Here is a 14,385-nt window from a genome sequence, read left to right as displayed (position 1 = left end):
AATGCCCATGTCTGCACCACCACCCCCCACCACCCCCGATAAAGAATTGTGTCCCAGATTGTCCCTGTTTCCTTCCCATCTTCCTCTGCCCTGAGCATAGAGAAGGAAGAGGAGGGGGTGTTGGTGGTGTGAGACTGTGTTTCATTAGGAGCAACAGAAAAGACATACAAGAATAAACGTAGTACACTTTTAAAAAAATTCAGCTAGAAGTCCATTTCAATCCAGTCATTCCATAATGTGACAAGGTACAACTCCATATCCTGTTGGGAATAAGTTGGAATAGAACTCAAAGGTATATGCAGTGCTGATTATCTGCAAGTGAAAATCATGGATACCGTTTTAAGTCAGGTACGTTTTCTGCATTCATCTACACACACACACACAAATCCTGCTCCAAATGCCTCTGAAATCCTCCTAAATCAGTTTTCAGGTGTCCCCTAAGGCTGCAGTGGGAAGGCAGGGAAAGGAATGAAGACCCCTAAGAACGCACCAATGCCTTTCTTGTTAGGCTGGGAAAGAGGGAAGTAAATGATGGCAAGTAATTTAAAGTGCTTCCGAATTTGCTACAGCTGCATCACAGTTCTAAACATGCATTTGCAATAATGAGCCCTGTTGAGTTCACTTTTGTATGCCCCCAGGTAAGAATGAGTAGGATTGCAGTACTGAACCCATTGGAGAGGATTCAAAGAATTTCTGCTTTATATGCTCCATTAAATGTGATATGCATGTGGAGCATGCATAGATTGTTGGGCATGCTTAGATAGTTGCATGGTTCTTTTTATACTAGACAAAATGTTTCCCACAAAATAAAGTTTATTTCTTTCCATGGTCCTATTTTATTTTTAACCTTATCGTCTTAAATTAAAGATTATGCAATGCAAAGGTTCATTTACAAAAGACTTCTTCGCTGAAGCAGAAGTCTTCCACCAAATCTTCCCAGTTATTAGATGGAAGAATGTTTGGTTAACCTCTGCCTAGGGTTCTAACAACCCTGAGTTACTGAGAGCTTATCCAATAATTAAAACATACAGCCAGACTCAGCTACAGGACTGTGAAACATAGGAGCCACTTGACTCCCTCTATACTCTCATGAAGAAACAAATTGCTTCATGTATTCTCAGTATACAGACAATTATGAAATGTAAAGTTCAAATTACCCAATGTCAGTCATAATTACTATAGAGATGATGTTCAGTTAACTATTAAAGGAACAGGACCAATTTTCAAGTACCAATACATTAAGGAATGGAAAGTATTGATAATCACACACAAATTGACATGATGTATTTTAAGTGCCTCTTTCTATGTCAGAGAATGTGTGGGGAACAGAAGGGACTGAGCAATTATCACTAATATATTAAGGCACACAGTGATTGGTTAAAAATGTTTTGGCAATGTGTACGTCTTTGGTAACAACAATTTGTCTCTTGCTCTTTCAAGATGGTCTGTTGGTGGATGGAGATCAGCATGCATAGGAAAGCAGGTTTATGACCAGGAAATGGCGGAATGCCTGTGTGTTAGTGAATATTGTGTGTAAAGATGTTGGAAGGGTGGGGTGGGCACACACCTATCATGGGTGATGTGTGGTAATTTATTGGCCAAAATAAACAAGAAGCAATGGGATGTCCAGAGGATGATTCATGCAGGATAAAATCAAGGACAAATAAGATTTGGTGTCCTCAGTCTCCTGTCTCTAAAAAGTGAAAAGTATGTAACTTAAGTGAAAAGTGTGTAACACTTCTTTCCTGTCGTAGATTCGTTTTCTCTATTCCCTGCTGCAGTCTCAATCTTCTGCCATGCACAAAAGAACTATAGGGTGAAGGTTTCAACCATGGATGGGAATTTGCCTGTTTCCCAAATGAGGTTGAAATTATAGTTCGTGACCTCTTTGAGAACTGGTGCAGGAAGAAAAACAACATTATTGAGCTTTGCCAGGACTTTATTCCCTTCCAAAGCTGCACTACTTTCATTGCAAAATGCATAGCTTTTCCAGCTGAAATGTTCTAGGTGTTGTTTTTCTGCACCTTTCCCTTCCTTCTTCTGAAAGTTGTACAAAAACCATCAGCTGTGAAAAGAATATCAAACCAGCTGGGGGCTGGGGGGAAGGAGGGAAGTTGCTGAAAAGTTTACAACTCTTGTTATTGCAGCAGCCTCTAGATGGGATTTCTGTAAAAGTTGGGGGTGGGCCAGTTGCAACGGGATGTTGCAAAGGGGATGAAGTTATGGATGTTGATCAGTGAGTTATCTAGTTTCAGTTTTTCTCCACAATGTCTCTCTCCCCCCAGTTCCAATTTGGATGAGAAAATGTGAAAAGATATTCCAGCTGTCAAACCAATGGGGTAGGGGATGAAATGTCTTTTCACAATCCCTAGTCAGATTTCTGTGAAAGACTGGGGCTTGGAGGGAGGGAGGTTGTAGGGAAAACAGAGACTAGATCATCATTTGACAAACATTCACAACTTCACTTCCCTAATCTGTCACAGAAATCCTGACTAGAGACTTTGAAAAGACATTTCAGTTTTCTTTCTCCATCCCTTTCCCCACTGGTTAGACAGCTGAAACATCTTTTCAGAGCATCTGGTCAGGATTTCTGTGAAGGATGGGAGCAGTTACAGATGGCTAGCATCTGATACTCTAGTTTCTGTTTCTCCTGCAACATCCCTTTCCCCACAAGCCCCAGACTTTCACAGAAATCCTGACTAGAGGCTGTAAAAAGCTGTTTCATTTCCTCCTCCAGTTAGTTTGACAGCTGAAACATCTTTTCACAGTTTTTCCTCAGGTTTGGGGCTTGCAGGAAGGAACTAAATAGTCAGCTGCCAAGCATCCACAACTTCACCCCCACCTCCATCATTCATAGAACCCCTGACTAAAGGCTGTGAAAAGAAATATTGGTTTCTTCTTCCACCCCTGCTCCACTGGTTTGATAGCTGGGGTGGGATAGAAGGGAGTGAAAGCTGCTGAAAAATAGTACCCAGTACTTGTCAGTTGGAAAGTTAAGCACTTTTCAATGAAAGCGGTGCAGTTTCCATAGAAAGTTGCGCTACTTCTATCATCTCAGGGAAAGTGGGAATTTCCTGCATTTCCCAAGAGCACATGAAGAAAAATAGATGGATGTTTCCCAACACCCATCAGGACAGAGGAAGTCGAGAACTACCATTTCTAGTTTCCACTTCCCTGAGTTGCATTTTGGCATTTGACTTCTGAACTTCCCACTCTTCCCTCCCCAAGCAGTTGAAGTTATTCTATGCCAATATCCATGTTATCCTTGTGTCTTCCTATAACATTTTAAGCATCTCATTTGAACTGTATAGAGGTGGGGACAGAGGGAAAGAGGGACCTGTACATATTATTGCATTGTATAAACAGAAAATAAAATCACAGCCCCCAAATTCCAACTGGATCATTCTCTTTTCTCCCTGAGCATATGTCAATACACAGGACAACAGAGCAGGGAGAGCCAAATAAATAAGTGTGACATGAGGTTTAGCACAATAACAGCAAGGGAGAAGGCAGGGCACTTCAATTAATAATGGAGCACAGAGTTCCTGATAGAGCCGTTCTTTAATAATGTTTAAAAGAGCTACAAGGAGCCCTGGGAGAGGCTTTACAGATAACTGATATGGGCATTTTGCCCAGCTCTGCCCAAGAGGCACAGCTCCTCCAGCAGAATAAGTTCAAAAAGGAAATGGAAATTGCTTTCTTTAACAAGAATGGGTATCTTTTGAAACAAGGTTTCAACCAGTCTTGATGCTAGGAGAAAGGTGTCCTTGTACCCAAGAATAGCAAGATAAAGAAAAAGGCAAATGTCTGCCTTCGTATTATACAGCATTTCCATCAGCTAGGGAGAGATTATGTCTCTTGATGACATGATGGAAATGTAGGTTATCACCGTGATTCTTCTAGAAGAGTTGATTCATATGAGACAGGTAATCAATGAAAATTAGTTTCTTCTTGTGTACACTTTCGATGTTTTTCTTTTTTTCCAGCATGACTATGGTGGGAAAAACTACTCTGAATATAATTGCATTTGGAGGTAAGCAAAAAAATCATAATTAAAAAAAATGCAATTCACATTATATTTGAAAATTAAAGGCCCCATCATGGAAAGAGTGGAATTTATAACAACCCAAAAGGGGGCAACTGTAGATATACAGTCGTCCCTCGACACTTGTGGCTTTAACACTTGTGGTTTCAATTGTTCACGAGGTTAAGACAGCTGTGCATGCACCCCTCCTCCTCATCTCTCCTGGGCTTTTCCCCTAGTTAGAGAAAAGGCCCAGGTAGAAGAAGCCCAGAAGGGTGTGTGCGCCAATCCCCCTGCTTTCCAGGACAGAGAGCTACCTCTTTTCCCAAGCAGCTCTCTTGCCGTGGGAAGGGGTTTGGGGAAAGCAAGCCTGCCCTCCTTCCTGCCGTTCCAAGGCTTCAGAGAGCTCCCTGGAGCTCCCTGAAGCCTTGGAAGTAACAAGGGGAGCTGCGAATGTGTGCTTCACCACCCTTCCAGTGCCTCAGAGAGCTTGCTAGAGCTGTTTGAGGTTTCAGAAGAGAGATGGGGCATGTGAGCATGCATTGCTCTTGCCTCCCTACTTTATTAATGAAGTTTGACTTTTGTGGGGGGTCTTGTGCCCCTAATCCCCATGAATGTCAAAGGTTGACTGTATTTGCATACTAGTAAATAATAAGTATGTTCACTAATTCTATGTACAGCAAATTCTTAAAACTGAAGAACAAAGAGGCAAGATATTAAGTTCACTGGGAATGTATATTTAGCAATGGTTTTGATACAGCTGTATACTTAAACGTTTTTAAAAATAATCTCAGTTTCTTTATTCTTTTACACAGATGTACCTATATAGGCTGTTTTCAGATTGACTCAAGGTCTAGTGCGTGCCCTAAATCACAATATAAACATTTGTTTTTATTTTATTTTTATTTATTTAACATCAATTGTTTTTCCCATTAGAGGATTTATATCACAGATTAAGAGTATATCAGTTGCTTGCGTACTCCCCGACACTTAAATACCATACTAAATGGATATTCCTTTAGGTCTTTTCTACAATATTCCATATATAGATTCTAGTCATTTCAACTTGAGTAAGACTGACTTACTATCACTTGTTTTCTCACACAGTTCCCACTAATAAGTGGCTAACAGCACTTAAGAAATATTCGCCCAGATCAGGCTACAAGATGATAATTCTTATGGAAAAGAATAGTCTACATACTCTGAAAAACAAATGTGACTGCAGAACTACTTTGAGAATGGGAGTATACAGATTCTTAGAGAATATACACCAAAACATATCTGTGTATTTGTGTGCATATGCATGTGATCTGAGTGATCTGATCATTGGTCAACAGTAGTTGTACGACTGAGACTCACTGACTGATTTATCATTGCCTTTCCCTTTACATAGTATATTAGGTGTCATTTTCTTTATGACAGTCCCTCACTGTTAAGGAGCATATGTTATTCCTACATTCAGTGTATATATGTAACTTACTGTGCAAATGGAATTGAAAATTAAAGTAGAAGAAGCTAGTCATGGTCACGCTGTGACCATGACAGGGCACTGCACATATGAATTGAGATAATCAGATTCAAATCATACTCTACATAGGCTGTTCTGTGGTGGTGAATTGTTCAAAAATCCCATTATCTTTGCCCTTCTATTAAGTCCCTGAACTTGACATTATTGTGATTCATTTCACCCTCTTTTTTGTACTCTGTAGAAGATCACAAAATTTATATTGTGTACAAACATAATAAAGAATAATCCTGCTAATAATAATAGTAGGTCCATTGTGTTCCTTCATTATCTCCAAACTAAAGGTGACAGTTTAGCAGTTCTAGCCCAGGCTTTGCATAGTACTGAAGAATATTTCCCCTCTTTCTAGCATTTTATAAAATAGTGGTTACCACACATCTTTGCACTTCCTTACATGTTTGAAAGTGAATTCTTCCAGGACATAAATGCTAGAAGGAATGGAGTGGCTGAAATTTGGTACATGAAATGTTTTCCTATGACTCTGGCTTCATTCTACATTGAGATCAGGCTATTACTTGCCCAACAGAAGTGGGCCCCAAACTATAATGTTGTGGAAAGACAAAGAAGGACGGTATGAATAACTGCATTACTTGATTGAAGTATTCATGTTGTCTTTGGGAAGCAATGGAGACAAGACCAGAACCTTTCTAGCAAGTGAGTTTTTGTCAAGGAAAAACTAAATGGCAATTCAGTGGTTAACTTGGAAACCAGTCCCATAAATGAGAGCGAGAGAAAGAGAGAAGTCAGATAGCTGCCAGCCGTGAAGGCTGTACAGTGGATTGCTTTGGCTTCTAGGAGAATTGCCATGGGAATTGAAAAGCTTGCAAGAGACATAAAGATTCATAGCATCAGAGTAAATCTAAAAAGAAAAGGTAAAAAGAGGCTTTCCTCAGCTGCAGCAAGGCCTTACTGGTTAGAGTCCACTGGAAATATGTCTGAAGAAAAAGATGTCACAAAGCTGGGGTTCCAAACTAAGTCTGGCTACATTTTGCACAGCAAGATCCTAGATGTAAGTATTTAGCATGTGAGACTAAACCAGCAGCCCTAGAAACTTAGGTGGAAGATCTGTCAACAAAACAAAGAAATGACATTGTCGAACAAATGTAGGGAGGCTACTGGATTAGTTTCTGAACACTTAGTGAGCTCTGGGATTCAAAAGTTATTCTAGTATCTGATTACAAAGTCTCAGAATAGAAAAGGGTGATCTTTAAACAGGTAATGCGGGTATAGAAAAGAAAGACTATGATGTGGTTTTGTGTTTGTCTTGTTTTTTTTTGCTTCTCAAAAAAATGGAAAGTTAGGTTTCAGGATAAATGGAAAGTACTTCTTAGGAGTAGATTCAGAATCATTCCATAGCTGACAGTGCAGGTACATCAACTGCTGAAGAATTAAGAACTGAAAAGTGCTAATAATAATTAATAATTAATCATTTTATGAAGTCACCATGTGTAGTGTGTAGAGACAGATTAGCAGTACTGTATCTTCCGGCATATAAGATGACCAGGCATATAAGATGACCCCAAACTTTTAAGATGAAAATATAGACTTTAGCATATACTCACTGTATAAGGCTACCCTCCACCTGAGTAGCATGGCAGCTGGCTGTGCACATGCATGCCAGCATCAGTGGGCCTCCGGAGGCCCCTTAGAAGCTGGCGTACATGTGCACGGCCGGCTGCTGGCTTCCCAGGCCTCCGGAGGCCTGAGAAGCCGGCGGCCCCAGAGCACGCGCGCCGGCTTCTAAGGGGCCTCTGAAGACCCCTTAGAAGCCGGCATGGGGCTGCCGGCTTCCCAGGCCTCTGGAGGCCTGAGAAGCCAGCGGCCCCGAGAGCGTGCACGCCCGGCCGCGGGGCTGCTGGGCTCAACCCAGAGTACAAGACGACCCCTGACTTTTGACCCAATTTTATTGGATCAAAATGTCATCTTGTATGCCAGAAAATACGATATGTGCATTGTACAGCATAGCAGATATTTTCAGTGGGAAACATTGTCCTAGTTGATGTTTCCAGACAAAAATGTAGGCCCTAAGGCGAAGATGCTTGTAAAAAAACAAAATGGTGGCAGAATATTTCTATCTGGCAATAAAATCTGTTGACTGTGATCCTGGCTTGCCACCCTAGTGTCTATGCTGTAGGCAGGGGTGGTAGCTAAATAGTAACTTAAATCAATATGTGTAAATGAATCATGTTCTTAAAAATAAATAGCCACCTCCTAGCCAATGGTGTCTTTTGGGGATAGGATACTCCTTTGACCTAGAATTGTTACTGGAAACATAGGCGGGTTACAGACCGCCCATTTGGGGCGGGCTGCACCCGCCCCTTTCCCCAGGATATCGGGGCCTCAGTGTCCAGAGCGGCAGCCGCTGAGGCCCCGATCCGCTGCTTTTCAGGCTGCAGGGAAGCGGCAAAAGGCCCCTTCCCCGCAGCCTGGAAAGGGGTGTCCTTGGGGCTTCAAGCCCCAAGGACACCCTGCGGCGGAGAGGAGGAGGAGAAAGGGGCCACTTGGCCCCTTTCTCCTTTGGTCCGCTGGGCGTAGCCGTGTGAAGGCTGCGCCCAACGGACCAAACCAGGAAGGAGCCCCGAAACGGAGCTCCTTCCTGCTCCGCTCTAAGGGCACACTAAGAGCCCTGGCGTGGAGCGAGGACGTCACATCCGCACCGCCCCGTATAGAGGTCATGATGTCCTCATATGGAACGGCTGCTGCCATTTTGTGCGCGCAGAGCACGCACTAGGGTTAGGGGGTGTGGAAGCACCGCCCATTTCTAACCCTAGTACGCACTCCGCGCGTACCTTCTGGCCCGTTTGTAACGGGCCATGTATTCCTTGGCTCAACGTATGGACCTACTGACTTAAAACACATACTTCAGATTTGAGGAGGGTCTTATATCTTGTTTGAGACCATATTTATTTGTACGCATTCCCAGTCATATGGAGGATGTCTACACGTAAGTGAAGCTGTCCTATTCACACGCTTGCTCTCTACATGAAAGGAGTGATGGAACTAGATAAATGATGAGAGTAGAGCTAGTGTCTTTTCCTCTTTGTGTGTTAATTCAACATATCCACAGACTCTAGAAAAACACATTTTTAGCATTCTGTATTGTGGATTAGGCTTCAGACTTTCTTCTTCAGTATACCAATCACTCCTCCCAAGAGAAGAGAAGTGATAAATAAGCAGCCATTTGAAACAGTGAAATGAAGCCATTGTCATGTTCCTATTGGGAATTCTAAAGCTAGTAGTCAAGAGTTTCATTCAAGAAAAAATATGAGTACTGAAAAATCAATTATTGTGTGTGGGGGCAGTCATGTTCCAAGCTGAGTGTTAACTGCTGTAGTTTTGTTGCACTACTAAGCTAGAGAAGCCAGTATCTGATTCAGTGTAAGGCAGCTCCTGAGCTTTCCAGGGAATTCAGGAGAGTCCTTTAAGATTTATCACCCTCCCACAAATCAGTCAGTATGCAACTAAAAGGACTATTCATATAAATATTTATTTCTGCTTCCATAGAATATGTCTACATTTCTAACTTCAGAAGTTACTGTCTGGTGAAATGCTTTTAACATTCTGCTTCTGTTAACAAAGATATATACTGAAAATGACACCACTGCAGGGTTGAGTTGCTTTTTTATTACCGTATTAATACTAAAGAAACAGAACAAAAAACAAACATGTGGCTATAGGTGAAGTGAATTTCTTGAAAGCTTTAGATAATTTGTCAATCCAGCTGCAGGTTTTGATAGCTACTCAGCCACATCCAAGCTGTTTTAAACTGCACTTTCCTCTTTCTCATGAAAGGAAGCAACTAGATAAATCTGACCGTTCCTAAATACTATAAAAAAAGCTTGATGACACAGATTTGTTTGACTAGCTCTAATACTCAGAAGAAGAATACTTCCCATGAAAAGAGATGGTTCTGACAGTTATTCTTATGCTATTGCTAAGTGAACATCTCAATTATATAACATTTTTTGTTACTGAAAGCTGACTCACACCCAGTGACAACGAATGGGTCCCATGTCAAGTGTGCCATATACATCCTCTAGTTTTATTCTTGAATTTAAAGGAGAATTTAACTGCTGGACCTTGGATTAACCACACCCCTAGCATAAAATCCATCAATTACCTCTGAACACCATCACTACTGCTATGTTGTTTTTGTTGTCGTTGTTATTGTTTGAGTTTCAGAATGAGGTTTTGTGCTATCAATGATTTGGATTCTCTCCAAAAATTGAGGTGCCAGTGAAGTGTCATCATATAACATGGCATGTTCCAAGTAGTGTCACTTTTTTTACTACTGCTGTTGTGATCCTACTTACGGTAATTTTGTTCAGATGTTTTGCCAGTCTGGTTGTTGTTGTTGTTAATATAACCACACTGAACCCGTAGGGTCCCCTAGGGTTTGGTGTCAAGAGCCCCACCTCCATGGAAACAAAATTCCATAGATGTTCAGGTCTATTTTTGGAATACTTTCAAATTATTGATGTTCGAATCTATGGGTAAAGAAAATCTGCGGATATGGAGGACCTACAGTATTATTGTATCTCACTGTTTCTCCAAAATTGGGGTCACAGTGGGCGGCTAATATATGGCCATGATACCTATTACAGTACAAGTTGATATTTATGATATTTAGGTTATCCCTGGGCCTCAAAAGGAAAAAGCATAGTTATCTACAATGTTCTGTTCCAAAGAGAAAGACTTTATTGCTTTCTTTGCACAGGAGGGCCTAGCATTTAGCCTGGGTGGACAGGATCAAGATGTTCTAGATTACAGTTCTGATTGCTTACAGCAAACCTCTATTGGTTCCTTATGCTATAATTTTAAAATAGTTTAGGTTTTCTGTGATCTTCATGTGAAGTTCCTTTGCTCCACAGAAGGCACTTTAAAGTATATTCATTAAGACAGACATTTAAATCTAAAACTACCAAGTTGGATTAAAAATGGATCAAAATATATTATCAAAGCTGCTTCAGTTATGGAGAAAAATGTGTACAACTTTCATGAATAAAAATATTTTGTTTTCCCAAAAGGTTATCTGGCAATTTAGTTTTTGGTGGGCATGCTAGAGGCTGTTGTACAATTTGAGAAACATTGTTGATCAACATTGACACTATTTAACTGCATGCTTCCCTCTGGAGAGCTCGTATGGAGTGATTTCATTTTTAATGTATATTTTTAATGTAATAAAATTACATATGAACCATGGTTTTAATGTCATCTTAAAGAAGCAGATATAGACACATATACATACATTTTTAGAACCATTAAAACAAATATACTGACAACACCCAGAATATGAGATCTTGCATATTAAAAGGATACCCAGAACTGTCCAAATTAGGGGTATGAAGAATATTTGCAGATTTTTTTTTCTTCCACAGTGAAAAAAAGTATTGATGTTCTTGACACATTAAGACCTACATCATGTTTCTGGCATATGCAGGCACTTCATGCCTGATATACACAATGCATGCACACACACACACACACACACACACACACACATACTTGACATACATAGTTATTGTGAAGACTGGTGTTCACCCTCCACACCTGCACAGTGACCAAAGTCCCTCAAAAATTCATGGTTTAGTGTGATAGCCCCTATGGTTTGTGGAAAGCATGGGTGAATCAGAGAAACATCTAGTTAGGCCCCCATGGCCAGACACAGTTCAATTACATTATCTGCCAAGACCCAAAAGATTCCTATAAAAGATGACCCCAGTCTTTATCCAGAATAACCAGATGCTACTACAATCCCACCCTCTCTCCACCAGCCAAGGAATGCCTGTTTGGGTCTGTGAGAGAGAGCTTTCACAGCAGAAGTGAGTGGGGAGTCATAGGAGAGTTCCACCTGCAGAACTCTTGCATTACATTGGGCAGTGTAGGTTCTCAGCCTGAGATACTTTTGTGTACTTTCTTGTACAGCAATATGCCTGTGATGGTGGGGGCAAATATTTCATTTGTATAGAAATTATATTTGCAAAAAACACAATTTTATGCAAAAAAGGGGGAGCACACTTTTTCTTAAAATGCTTTCCCCCCACAAATTAAATCTTCACCATCAGAGAAATCATGTTAAAAAGTCCAAAGACTCTTATAATCCTATCTAGTAGGTGGGGGATGGGGAATAAATAATCTTATGTAGGAAGAAATAAGCAAAACATTCTGGGTTGGCCATAATAAAGAAGCAACCCAAGAGGTCAGTGAAAAGATGTGTAATTTGAAAGCAGATTAAGGCTCCCTTCCCAAGAGCTATGTTACCTCTCAGCTTGTTCAGTACTGTTTGCTTCTTTTGAAGGTGAATGTCTTGTACATACTGTTTCTATTTTAATTATACAAATTACTTCCATTTGCATTCTTCATAGTCCATCAGTCCTATTTAGTCAGTAAAATATTTCAGAAAGATTATCTTCTTCCCATAGTGCATAAAATCATTTCAGAAAACCAGCAACAGATACTATTATCATGTACTGCAGGCTATCATCTTTCCGGACATTATGATTTCTGATTGAAAGTTTATGATGACAACCATGACACTTTTCTTTCTGGCAGTCATGTTCAATTTCTGATTATAGAGATTCATGGATGGAACAAATACTGTACCCATTACATTCTAATAGAAGAGAATGTAATACTGAACATGCTCTGAGAATTTGTATATTTAGGCACATGTTAAAGTTTATCTGTTTTGGTAAACCTTCCCAAATTAATTGAGGCTTAACATCTTTTTGTCATGTATAATATAAATGTTTTGTACAGTATCTTGATTTTATGTATTGTTCTGAATTGTTATTCTTACATGCCTTCAAGATGACTCCAGCTTATGGGAACCCAATATTGAATTTGCTTCCAAGATTTAATCAGATAGGGTTTACCATTGCCTTCCTCTTAGACTGAGAGAATGTGACTTGATGAACATCACCCAGTAGTGATGGCTTAGTGGTGGATTCCATCTGGTCACTTGGAGTCCTGGGCCAACCCTAAAACTACTGAAAACTGACACAAAAAGTTTGTGTTTCTCCAGCCTTCCCTTTTCCTTCTCCCAGTTGCAGTGCTGCTGAAAAAACAAAAACAAACACTCTAGCTTGACAGAAGACAAGGAGAAAAAGTGGGTCTGGGGGCTTAAAACATTTGGTAAAATGGAGCTTCTTTATCAGAAGCTTTGTTAACTGCCATTTTTTTCCCAATCTTGAATTTCCCCACATTCAGCCTCTGTTGGATGACATTTAGTTCATGTATTACAAGAGAAGGGAAGGGGTTCTCTCTACTTTCTCTGTGTCATGCACCTTTCATTTTCCTTCTGGTTTACCTTTTTCCTTTTCTAAGCTGAAAAGCTCCAAATGCTCTAACCTTTGTTCATTGGGGAATTCCTTCTTCCCTTTGATCATCAGGTTGCAATTTTTGCACCTTATCTAGCTTTCGGTATTCTTACTTAATACACTGGATATGGAAAGAATTCCTAGGCTGGTCATACTGTAGACTTATATAGAGGCATGATGATATTTGAAATTTTATTTTCATTTCCTTAATGATCCACAGCATGGAGTTTTCCTTTTTCTCCTTTGCTGGAAATCACAATCTTAATATCCTTTGTTTTTGCCCTTATGGTTGTATATCATCAAACCTCAATGACTGTTCAGTACAGATATTTCACTATTTTATTTGGCTGTGTTGCATGCCATTTTTATATTGTATGCATGACATTCTATTTATGATTATATATATTTTCATTTCTCTGTTTTTCATAGTTGTTATAAATTTCACATTTTTGTTGTTTTGGTTGATTTTTAGCTGTCTTGAATGTGCAGAGATTGAAATGTTTTTCAGAAAAAAACAATATCTCATTGACATGGTAAGACAGAAGGTGTAGTTCTCTCACCATATGAGAATAGCAAGTGTGCATTTAGCACTGTGCAAAGAAATGAAGGAAATTTCTGAATTTATTTGGAAAACAAGCCCACATTGCCATGTGAATGCTCATGCCATAAGGACTACAATTTTTTCTTCATATCCAAGACATTTGATTTAATTTAATTCACTGCTTGTATAATTCCCTATGAAGTTGCCCTTTGCTCTTAGCTTGAAAACAGACTTGACTAAATAGCTTGTAGTTTCTTAGAAACTTATATAATTTAAATAGTGTCTATTTTTTTAATTTGGTTGAATAAGGCTATTATTCAGTAAAAATATAGTTCATGAGCAGTACTGTGAAAAAGAAACCTAAAGCTTGGGCTGCCTTTGGTGCCCAGCCAAAATAACTCAAAATTCATGTCAGCATCTGTTTGTCCCAAGAACAAGGGATGTTCCTCTGATGTCATAGTCATCTCTGAAGCCGGTTGCAAGTGGCTGGATGAGGCTTCACTCTTTTCACCTTATACTGGGCTTGTCTCTGCCATGTTGGCTTTTAGAAGTATTTCGAGTGCTTCCATGCAGGTCTAGGCTGCAAGGAAAAGACGTCCTCTCAGCTCCAAGCTAGAGAATCAAATGCTGTATTTGTCTCTGTTGTGCTAGATCTGACAGAACTTGGAACATAAGATTTGAAAATTATTTTGACTATGTTAAACATTAGAAATTGCTAAATTTATTCATTACCATTGAAAATATTTGATTTGTTGATTTGGCTTTTTTAAAAATTGTGATTGAGAACATTAGATAGTACATTCCAAGACACTAGTATGGAAGTTTTCATTGTTGACTCTAGAGGCACATTTTGTTATTATCTCCTTTTAAGGTTGCCTTCCTTCAACATAATCTTTCCTCACATAGACTACAAGGTTCATAATATGATTGTGGCCCAGAAATAGTGGGAGTCCAATACATATAGTACCTGTCAAAT

At 39.8% G+C, this 14,385-nt stretch overlaps 1 protein-coding gene across 5 annotated transcripts in view; it reads left to right on the top strand.

Moving 5' to 3' along the window:
• The window catches only part of LOC149312355 (chemokine-like protein TAFA-5), a 358,468-nt gene that overhangs the window by 329,787 nt on the left and 14,296 nt on the right, over window positions 1–14,385 (top strand). For 2 of the 5 annotated variants that reach the window (XM_089524449.1, XM_089524456.1), the window contains exon 4: window positions 3,987–4,033. The exons of the other annotated variants lie outside the window; for them this stretch is intronic. In XM_089524449.1, the coding sequence (XP_089380575.1) occupies window positions 3,987–4,033 (47 nt within the window). The remainder of the gene's footprint in view (window positions 1–3,986; window positions 4,034–14,385) is intronic. 5 annotated transcript variants of the gene reach the window in all.

This window comes from Sceloporus occidentalis, unplaced genomic scaffold (genome assembly GCF_023333645.1).
Source record: "Sceloporus occidentalis isolate IW3139 unplaced genomic scaffold, rSceOcc1.0.p SCAF_5, whole genome shotgun sequence".
Classification (NCBI taxonomy): domain Eukaryota; kingdom Metazoa; phylum Chordata; class Lepidosauria; order Squamata; family Phrynosomatidae; genus Sceloporus; species Sceloporus occidentalis.
This window is presented reverse-complemented; position numbering and strand designations above follow the sequence as displayed.